This window comes from Asterias amurensis, chromosome 20, assembly GCF_032118995.1.
Source record: "Asterias amurensis chromosome 20, ASM3211899v1".
NCBI classification, from domain to species: Eukaryota; Metazoa; Echinodermata; class Asteroidea; order Forcipulatida; family Asteriidae; genus Asterias; species Asterias amurensis.
The window spans coordinates 49205-60536 of NC_092667.1; the positions used below are offsets into that span (position 1 = coordinate 49205).

Consider the following 11332-nt stretch of genomic DNA (forward strand, 5'->3'; position numbering starts at 1 on the left):
ATCTGGTGTCAAAAACTTGGGCAATTGTATCCTGTCGTGACAGTACTGCCTCAAAACTAGACATTTTTCCCAAAAACATGAAAAATACCTTTTTAAGGGTCTTTTCACATAATATCGAAATACATGTCCACGGTAATAAAAAAAGGAATATTTTTCTTATACTTTGTGGATGGTAGGATGGTAGGGACTTGGGGTCCAAATAAACAACATTTACATTTCAAATCATAATATAACACGTTGCCATGGTAACAGTTCATGTGTGTTTAGGCCACTTTAGGCCGATCTTGGGGTATGAAAAACTGTTTTTTTTTTTTTTATATTTACAACTTCACCCCACCAAAAAACAAAATTATTTCATAAAACCTTTTACATCACTACAAAGTATCATCCTTGGCTTTACTTGAGACAACAAAATATTGCTATAAATTTCACCCTTGTGCTATTTTTAGAACGTGCATTAGAGTATGTTTTTAGAACTTGCAAAATCAACATTTTTACCATATTTTTTGCCCTCAAAATTTAATTTTTTTCAGGGGTCTCAGAATATTTTCCTTTCGGTTTTGATCAGGGCCAAAATTTGTTTTTTTTATTTCTGGCAAGAAAAACTTGGGCAAGTGTATCCTGATGTTAACAGTACTTCCTCAAACAGAAAAATGCATTTGATATGTTTTTTCTTCATATTGAATTTCTAACATTAAAAAGTAATAATTATATCAATCTTGCAGCTTTTCCTTAGCACTAGTGGATTACCCAACATTGATCAGGAACTGTTGATGACCTTAATTTTACAATTTGCCCGGCCCAGCCCCATCATATTTCTTGGCATTGTATAAATCAATGTTTTGTGAATAGCGCCTCTTTTTTTGAAAGTGTTCCCTTTCGGTTGTTATTGGTGTTTTCATGTCTTCTGGGTAGAAACACTGTGTTTATTGTATCCTGTTGTGACTGATCATGCCTTAAGTATAGTAATTTTTCCAAAAATAATACATGCTTGTTAAAAATCTGGCACTGTTTCCATGCCCTTTGAGTAATGGATACAAAGTTTTTATTTAAACATAATGGTATCCAACCAAACCATAACCAATGCTTTGCCACTGAGAGTTCTTGATTTGGCTACTTTACCTATTGTACAGGTATGATTCCCATTGCAAGTAGAGTGCGATGAGCATTCTTTACAAGTTGTCTTTAATACAGGGCCTACTCTCCTTGGTCCCTTCCTGCTACCAAATGTAAAACTTTTCATAGAGATAGAGATCATAAACAATGTAGTTTCTGTGCTTGAGGCAGATGGTTTGGAGCATCCAATCATGTCCAACACAAATGTGGGAAATTAAAAAGCCCGCTTAAAAGTGTTGGAAAAGTTTGCCAAGATCTTATTAAAAACAATGATACTAACGATTTGCAAGATGAGCGTAAGAGATTATTTAAAAGGAACACGTTGCCTGGGTTTGGTTAAGTTGGTCTTTAAAATGCGTTTGTAACGGTTTGTTTTAAAATGCATGGTTAGAAAGATGTTTTTGAGTGATACTTGTATGGATCATTATATTCTACTTTTAAAATATCTTTCTAATCATATGCATTTTTTAATAAACGTTTACAAACGCTTTTCAAATACCAACTCCACCGATCCAAGGCAACGTGTTCCTTTAATGAAACAACATTGACAGAAGTTGTAAAAACTTGCACCTGCAGAACATAAACAAGTAAGATGCATTTGCAGTGACAAAAGTCTATTCAGGCTAGTTTGATTATTTTTTCCAGATACTATCTTACTAATTCATAATTATTATATAAGTCTCTGAGAACGATCAACAAAAAACATTGTCAAACATTACCTGCTGAATTGTTTATCACGTTAAATAAACCAACTCTTTTATTGTTTGCAACAGTACAGTTGAAAGGAACCACACCATAGATGGGGGAACTGCTTACAGAAGGCCAAAGAAGGTGAATGGCCATTTAGAATGGCCACTTTGGATACAGTACTTGCTCACTTTTAGAGCCTCTTTGTTCTGATTGGGATGAAAATGTTTAGTTTGGTAGCGGGCAGTGGACCAAGAAGACTGTTATAAGGCCATGTAAAGAAAAAAACAGTAAAGATTGCTCATCGCACTACGTCTCTTCTTGCAATGTGAATCATACCTGTACAACTAGGTAAAGTAGTTATGACAAAACAAGAACTCGGTGGCAAAGCATGGTTATAAACTTTTTATTTGTTACTTAAAGAGCATGGAAACAGTGCCATATTTTTTTAACAAGCATGCTCGTTTTTGTTTTTTATTGTTTTTGGAAAAAATACCATTTTTGAGGCAGAAGTGTCACAACAGGATACAATAAACCAAAGCGTTTCTCCCCAGTATACATGCAAACCATAATGATAGCCCAATCACAACAAAAAGGGAAATATTCTGAGAACCAATAAAACATTAAAGACAGTACAAACTTTCTTGATGTGCAAGGGGATTTAAAAAATGTGACTTTCAAAAAAGAGGCGCTGTTCACAAAACTGTTATTTTATTTTTTGCAATGTCAAGAAATATGATTGGGCCGGGGCCGGGGTGGGGCAAATTATAAGATTTTGTTCATCAACAAGTCCTGATCAATGTTTGGTAATGCACTAAACCTACAAAGTGCTTATGAAAAGCTGCCAGATTGATGGAATTATTGCTAACTTCTTCATGTTATAAATACATAATGAAGCAAATATTTCAAAATGCATTTCTCTATTTTTGAGACAGTTCTGTTACATCAGGATACAATTGCCCGAGTTTTTCTTACCAGAAATAAAAAGACAAATTATGGCCCTGATCAAAACCGAAAGGAAAAAATTCTGAGACCCCTGAAAAAATGGAATTTTGAGGGAAAAAATATGGTAAAAATGTTGATTTTGCAAGCTCTAAAAACATACTGTAATGCACGTTCTTAAAATAGCACAAGGGTGAAATTTATAGCAATTATTTTTTTGTCTCAAGTAAAGCCAAGGATGATACTTTGTAGTGATGTAAAAGGTTTTATGAAATATTTTTGTTTTTTGGTGGGGTGGAGTTGTAAATATTAACTTAAAAAACAGTTTTTCATACCCCAATATCGGCCCAAAGTGGCCTAAACACAAATGAACTGTTACCATGGCAACGTGTTATATTATGATTTGAAATGTAAATGTTGTTTATTTGCACCCCAAGTCCCTACCATCCACAAAGAATAAGAAAAATATTCCTTTTCTTTTACCATGGACACGTATGTCGATATTATGTGAAAAGACCCTTAAAAAGGCATTTTTCATATTTTGGGGAAAAAAGTATAGATTTGAGGCAGTACTGGCCCAACAAGATATAATTGCCCAAGTTTTTAACACCAGATATGGAAAGACCAATGTTGGCCCTAATCAAAGACGAAAGGAAAATTTTCTGAGACCCCTGGCAAGTTGACATTTTGGGGTCCAAAAATAGGGTAAAAAATGCCGATTTTGCAAGTTCTAAAAACATACTGTAATGCATGATGCAAAAATAGCACAAGGGTGATATTTAAAGCAATAACTTTTTTTTCTCAAGGAAGGCCAAGGATTATACTTTGTAGTGATATAAAAGGTTTTTTGAAATAATGTTGCATTTCGGTGGGGTGGAGTTGTTAATATGAGCTAAAAACCAGTTTTTCAGACCCCAAAATCGACCTAAAATGGACAAAAAACAAAATGAGCCGTAACCATGGCAACGGGCTATATATAGAATTGAAAATGCAATTTTGTTAACTTGCACCCCAAGGCCCTTCCACCAAGAAAGTATAAAAAAAAAATCTTTTTTTGACCGTGAGCAAGTATGTCAACTATTTACCTGAACTGACTCTTAACTAAGGTTTTAAAAAATCAGTTCTTATGTTATTTACAAATTTAAGAGTAGACCCCGACCCGAGAGGGCGCTGTTCGTGACGTCAATCGAGGAAGACTTTGCCTGTAATGCGTAGAGTAAACACAATTGCAAAGTACATATACGGACCAAATCGTGAGTTTGTAAGTTTCAAAAAAAAATAAAAATGTTTTTTTCCGGCAATGCCGACCAGGTGTATTGCTGCTGAAAGCAGAAAAACACTTTTTGAAATGTACCAACTCACGACTTGGACGTACATGTACTTTGCACGTGTGTTTACTATACGCATTGCAGGCAAAGTCTGCCTCGATTGACGTCACAAAAGGGGTAGGCGGAGTCAGCCCCCAAACAACTTTATATATTTTTTAAACATATAAATCGTGACAAACAATTACTAAAAAAATTGTTTTATTGTTCGTAAGCATATGCTCTTATGTTTGAAAGAAGAAAAAAAATTCTATTTCCAGGTGACTTTAAGCCGTCACCTTGCCGGCAACCCCGCTCAATTTGAAAAGATTCTGACAAGCAACCATTTATCAATACAGAAGCTTTTGCACCATTGTACAGCACTTGAAACCACTTTTGTATTGAAGGGCCAGCCGAGTATTCAGCTTACCAAACCTAATATATAAGTGGATGGTCCTTTGTAACATTCCATTTTGTGCTACTAACGACACCAGATTACGGTGGTTTCAATACAGATTAGTTCACAGAATACTTAGGAGTCAACAAATCGGTAAAAGGGATAACGGTCTTTGTACATTCTGTCAATTAGAGAGGGAGACGCTGGTTCATTTATTTTGTAGATGCAAGTTTTCAACTATGTTTTGGACCCAATTTTGGGATTGGATAGGGAGTACTCTTAATATTAACATTCGCTTAGACACTGAGGCTATCCTATTTGGCAGTACAAACAAATCTTGGAGTGCTCTTAATCTGATCCTTCTTTTGTGTCGTTTCCATATCTATAAAATGAAAATGAGTGAGAATAGACCCTCCCTTGCACTATTAAAACTGGATTTAAAGCTTTATTATACTTTGGATAAATACATCTCCATCACCAATGATACCACTGTTAGTTTTCACAAATAATGGGACTCTTTCAAACAATTGGTTCAAGGTTAACATCGTATTTTGTATTTTGTTTATTTCTTTACTGTTAATGTTACGTATTTTCAGCATGTTTGTAACATGAGGAGTGGTCTTAAGTGTGAATAAAAAATTTCCTCCATGGAAAAAAACCACCTCTGGAAATCGCGTTTTGACGGTGCAAATCGACCAAGTTGAGCGCCCCGAACAACTTTCCTTTGTGGAGTCATGCAAAATTCGCAAAACCTTGGGAATTACAATTTTTTGGTGCAAAAGTGACGTCATAATTTGACCAAAGAATCGTCGATTACCGCCAAAATATAACAGTGACGGAGTTCAAATTTGTACCGGCACACTCGGGTGGGGTATCCGCAAGAAGTAATCATGCTAATTCTGCTTTTCGGCGTGGCTCGTATATTAAAAAGTTTATTCCCCGGGCAGGGAAAAGGGAAGAGCGGCCATCTTGTTTTTCTAATAGTCAACTCTGGAAATCGCGTTTTGACGGTGCAAATCGACCAAGTTGAGGATCCCGAACAAATTTCCTGTGTGGAGTCATGCAAAATTCGCAAAACCTTGAGAATTACAACTTTTTGGTGCAAAAGTGACGTCATAATTTGACCAAAAATCGTCGATTACCGCCGAAATATAACAGTGACGGAGTTCAAATTTGCACCGGCACAAATGGGTGGGGTATCCGCAAGAAGAAATCACGCTTATTCGGATTTTCAGGTTGACCAAAAATCGTCGATTACCTCCAAAATATAACAGTGGCGAAGTTCAAACTTGCACCGGCACACTCGGGTGGGGTATCCGCAAGAAGTAATTAAGCTAATTCAACTTTTCGGGGTGGCTCAAAAATTTAAAAGTTTATTCGCCGGGCAAGGAATAGGGAAGAGTGGCCATCTTGTTTTTCTAATAGTCAACTCTGGAAATCGCGTTTTGACTGTGCAAATCGACCAAGTTGAGCATCCTGAACAACTTTCCTGTGTGGAGTCATGCAAAATTCGCAAAACCTTGGGAATTTCACCTTTTTTTGTGCAAAAGTGACGTCATAATTTGACCAAAAATCGTCGATTACCGCCAAAATATAATAGTGACGGAGTTCAAATTTGCACCGGCTCACTCGGGTGGGGTATCCGCAAGAAGTAATCATGCTAATTTTGCTTTTCGGCGTGGCTCGAATATTAAAAAGTTTATTCCCCGGGCAGGGAAAAGGGAAGAGCGGCCATCTTGTTTTTCTAATAGTCAACTCTGGAAATCGCGTTTTGACGGTGCAAATCGACCAAGTTGAGCATTCTGAACAACTTTCCTTTGTGAAGTCATGCAAATTCCCAAAATCGTCGGTTACAACCAAAATATATCTGTTACAGTGACGGAGTTCAATTTGCACAGTACACTCGGGTGGGGTATACGCAAGAAGTAATCACGCTAATTCGGCTTTTCGGGGTGGCTCGCAAATTAAAAAGTTTATTCCCTGCGGCAGGGAAAAGGAAAGAGCGGCCATCTTGTTTTTCAAATATTGATGTAAAATACATAAACACCTCTTACACACGACAACTTATGTGCTAGTAAAGGAGCTTTATAATCCCATTTTTTTTTTCAAAAAGCCATCTTTCCCTTATGTCTTTAATAGAAAAATTGGAAGAAGTCATCTTTAATTTGTCAAGAATGCAAAGAAGTTGAAATTGGTTGCACATAAATGAAAAAGAAAACGCAAACTCGCAGCAAAATTATGTTCGCTCTGGTGAGTGTCACAAAAACCAGTATTTTGATTTAGTATGAATATTCATTTTCTTATTTGCTGTTTTACCTGTACATTGTCCAGAACCCAGTGGCCATAACCATGTCTATTTTGTAGTACTGCGCCTTGATTTGTACCGTCTCAGGTTTAGGGTCCAGTAACTTCATTGCATATTATTCAAAGTAAGTTTCAATAACAGAGATTTTGTGCTGGTGTGATGTGTGTGCTAATGGGGTAGCAATAGGGGGATAGAGCAATTGAGTTTGGTGGGATGTGAACACAGTCCTTCTGAGAATTTGTGCTGTATGCACACACCCTGTTTTTGCTGTACGGTTGGATGGTCTTTTGAGACCACAGTTTTTCAAGTATATATCTAATGAAAAAAAACTAATTTTGCGGTGTTAGCTTTTTACAAGCTCAATAATTTATCAGCTGTTGCAGGCTTTTAGCCTATTAATTTGGCCAGCTTTGAAAAGGAAGACAGACAGATTGGAGGATAGACATCTACAATCGTGAGTAATTTCTTTAAACATTAATCAATTCATTAATTTAAGAATTCTTTCATTTATAAAAAACCCCTGTAGTTTACATTACAAATCTTGGAAACTTGTGCAAATTTAGAAAGTCATTTTGCAATTTATTATTTGGAAGTTGGTGGATTTTTTGGTGGAATAATTATCTCCCTTGTAAAGTGAAGTGTAGTTTCAAAGATATGTGATTATTGTGTATTGAAGTGTATAATGTGTTTTGTAGCCTTAATTATGGCATAAGTTTGCGTAATCAATATTTCAGATGGCCCATAATGTGAAGTTCGGAGTTGGTGCTAAAAGGTCGTCGATGGGAACCGCTGGTTCGGATTGATGTGTAAGAAGTGCAACAGACAAGTGTGAGGAGATCCACACTGGAACTCGTTGTATCAAGAGCGTTGGACTATTACAGTTAATTTTAACTGAACTATTACTGCAAGGAAGTCGCAAGAGACAGAGCTAAGTGTAGCGTAGTGTAAAACCTCTCAAATTGGTATATAGTATGAGGTGAATCCTCGAGAGTGGAAAGTTCTTAAAGTTGGTGGTAGAGTATACCTAGTTCATTGTAATATTGATTGGAGTGAGTTTGGTTTGATTTTGGTTTGGTTTTGAAGTGGAACCGAAGTCCTAGAAATACAAATAATAATTCATTGTTGCTTTTTGTTCGGGAAGTGGTTATTATTTTTGTTTTTACGATTACTGAATCACTATTCCTGCATATGTAGGAGGAGATCTCAGTTCTCCTCGACCAGGTGGAAGAATTATTTTGAATTGCAATTATTAGTACTGGTCATACTGACTCCAAGCTTGAGACCTAATTTATATGGGGAGTTTTTGTGTGTAAATAGAAGATTGTTTTATTTAATAAACCAATTGTGCAAAATGAGAAATTATCTTTGAGTTTTATTTATTATATTATGGATCACATAGGATTGTTCTGACAGCGAGTCTTAATTTGAATGCGTCAACTGTAAATTGGACGTAAAAATTCAACTTAGGAATGGTCAAAGTGTATTCTTAAATGCCCTTATTTGAAATTGAATGCATTGAGAGCTAAAAACTAGCCATGGTTTTAGAGGATAAGGGGAAAATGCATTCATTAATTTTATTATTATTATATTTTTTTGAAAGGGTATTAACCAAATCTTCAATGAAATAGTTAAATTATGAACAATCATGTTAAAAAGTTGCATGAAACTTAATGATTGCTCATAATTTGTAAACGGATCCCTTTTTTAAATATCGTTTTCTTAAACCAGGAACCACTGCAACAAAAACTACTCTATGTTTTATTGTTACTAATAATTCAGAAAGCAATTTTACTCTACAAAAAAGTTGTACATACCCAGATAATTATTTAATGACATGATCGAAGACCTTAAAGGGCTTCGTTAACTTTGAAAGGCATGAACTGTTAAATTACACAAAATTGGTGTAGAGGTTTCATCTATAGTTTACATTATAATCCAAAACTCATAAACCGATTGTTGAATTGAGTGGACGTTTTTGAGAGTCAGTTTTGACAAACACTTTTTAGTTTGACCATGGAGGAAGGAAGAGAAGGAGCTCGAACGACCCGCAAAACCGCAGAGTAACAAAAGAATACCCTGACAATGCCCCTGTCTGACCAGTGGAAAAAGATAGGAGACCTCCAGCTGGACGGCCGATTAACGAGCAGGATTAGATCTCTTTGTACAGAGCGTGCGGTACCGCCGCTCTGCACCATTGCCTTCGTGTAAAGTTGGATCATTGGAGACAAGAATTGTGAATATACACGTTTTCATTTACCGTTTGTGGTGTTTCACTGAAACATCATGGCACATTTTAACATTTTTTGTGACTTTCCGGTCACTAGTAGACTTGAAGACAAGTCGTTAAATCGGCCCCACGCGCTGAGATAGTGCTCCCCCGAGATCACTGCTCTCGCGCGAACTGATGGCTCCCCGATTTCGACTCGAGCCATCAGTTCGCGCGAGAGCAGTGATCTCATGAGAGCACTAACTCAGCGCGTGGGGCCGATTTAACGACTTGTCCACAAGTCTAGGTCACTAGCGGTGGTTCAAAATTTGGGTATTAGCACACGAGGGTGGTTGGTATTCAATTGTGTTTTTCGATTTGGTGGGCACAAGTGTACACTATTTTTATCAGGTCTCAGACAAGTTTTTTGTCTTCCTGTATTATATCCATACGACATACGACACCATGGTTGAGTGAAGAACCAAGTGCGCACGCGCAAACTCACATACGCCAGGTCGCCCATTGTCTGTATAAGGTATGTGGGTGATTACGTAGTCTTGGCCCAAGACGATGGTGCTTGATTCTGGATAGTGTACTACGCGCGGTTGAATCGCCAAAGCGCGCCCGCCACGGTATGATTTAGTTACGTCGACAGCTCGAAATCTAGACTACACTGTGCAAGCTAGTCTAGATTTCGAGCCGTCCACGTAACTAAATCATACCGTGGCGGGCGCGCTTTGGCGATTCAACCGCGCGTAGTACACTATCCAGAATCAAGCACCATCGTCTTGGGCCAAGACTAGTGATTACGAGGTGTTGTTAAACGACCGCGGTACCACGGGTTCGACTTTTGAAGTCCCTTCGTTCGAGCTCCTTCTCTTCCTTCCTCCATGGTTTGACAGAGTCAAATGGCTTTCTAATGACCGTTTTACTGAATCGGACGGCAAACATTAGAAGACATTGTCATTACACACCATTACTTCGATGTGGATTAAATATCAACCAGATGCGAACAACTTTTCTATTTTGCTTTTATAAAGTTAAATTTGGGTCACAATTAAAGATACGGTTGCCTTGACTAGGCCTAGTTAGGGAATGATAGAAAAATGTCACCAAATGTTCACCCATTTCAGATTTGCAAATGGTTATCGCACGGATGTTTTGAGCCGCCTTCCGCAAAAAAAAAGGTGCAAACTTTGTTATCCACCTTATCATGACAAATATCAACCTTATCATGACAAGTATGTCTGCAGATGCTTATAGGGAAGAGTTTCGCTAATGTTGTTTAAAAAAATTAATTAACAAAAAATAAAGGGAAAACGTCAACCGTAAAATTATTTAAAAAATAGTCCCCCGGTTATGTAAAACTTTAAACTGAAACGGTTATGATTAATCTCAAACGGTGTTTGACCAGACATGCCTCTTTTGTATTGATTTTGAACATCCAGCCATTATTTCGAAGCTATTAAAGTGACACATTTCACAGATTGTCTTATAGACGATGTGACCTATGTTTACATTAAAACCGCCCTCTGTTGAACCCCCCCCCCCCCCCCACTGTATTACGTCATGTTTCGCCGGACAAAAAGACACGTTGGCATGGTAAGATTGCATACACTTTCTAGCTGGCTGCCAAACTGCTAAGGTTTTACCCGGCGGTATGCGCGCGAATCATGTTATGGTTTTCGTGTGACGTCAGAGGTCACATCGTCTACACGGTTTCAAACTTAAACTAACATTAAACTATCCTCACCTGTCTTGTGCTTTCAATAAACAGTTTTGTTTTGCTATCCTCTATGTCAGTTTTCTTACCACCGTGCTTCTAACTATATCACTCGTTCAGATGCTTACTCTTTTAGTGAAAGAAAATTGCATAAAATTATTCTAAATAGTAACTGAAACAAAATAGTGGAGGTCTGTCCTATAACCGTTTATTTTAATATCTTATTTTGTTACATAGAGAAGGTTTTATGAAAGTTTTACCATGCGCCAGCAATGAGAAATCTGTGGACAAGGTAGATATTTATAGATAGATAGATAGTTTAGATAAAAACCTGTTGCTGTATGCACAAGAAAACACAAAATGTCCCAACAACTAAAACCGAGAAGCCCCTTATGTTAAACGCTAGTTTCTTCTGAGTCCGATTTAGTTGGATGAGGGGCAGTATTCTCGGTACTGTCCGCTAGTGCAACCAAATCAAACAATGCCTCCTCGTTTTCTGACATTATAGGAATTGGGTCAACCGATTGTACTGCTCCACTAGAAGTGTTCTCTAGCTCCATTTTAATGTCGGGAAACACGGTGTCATTAGTAGCTGGCATAACATTAGACTGAGATGTACTATCATCCCATAGTGGAGTGTCTGTAATGTGGA

General features: G+C 37.3%; 1 protein-coding gene across 1 annotated transcript in view; it reads right to left on the minus strand.

The window, feature by feature from the left end:
* Positions 1-10524: 10524 nt before the first annotated feature.
* The window catches only part of LOC139952653 (axotactin-like), an 80653-nt gene continuing 79845 nt past the window's right edge, over positions 10525-11332 (minus strand). Inside the window, exon 35 of the mRNA XM_071951857.1 lies at positions 10525-11320. Within this exon, the coding sequence (XP_071807958.1) occupies positions 11076-11320 (245 nt within the window). The 3' untranslated portion in view covers positions 10525-11075. The remainder of the gene's footprint in view (positions 11321-11332) is intronic.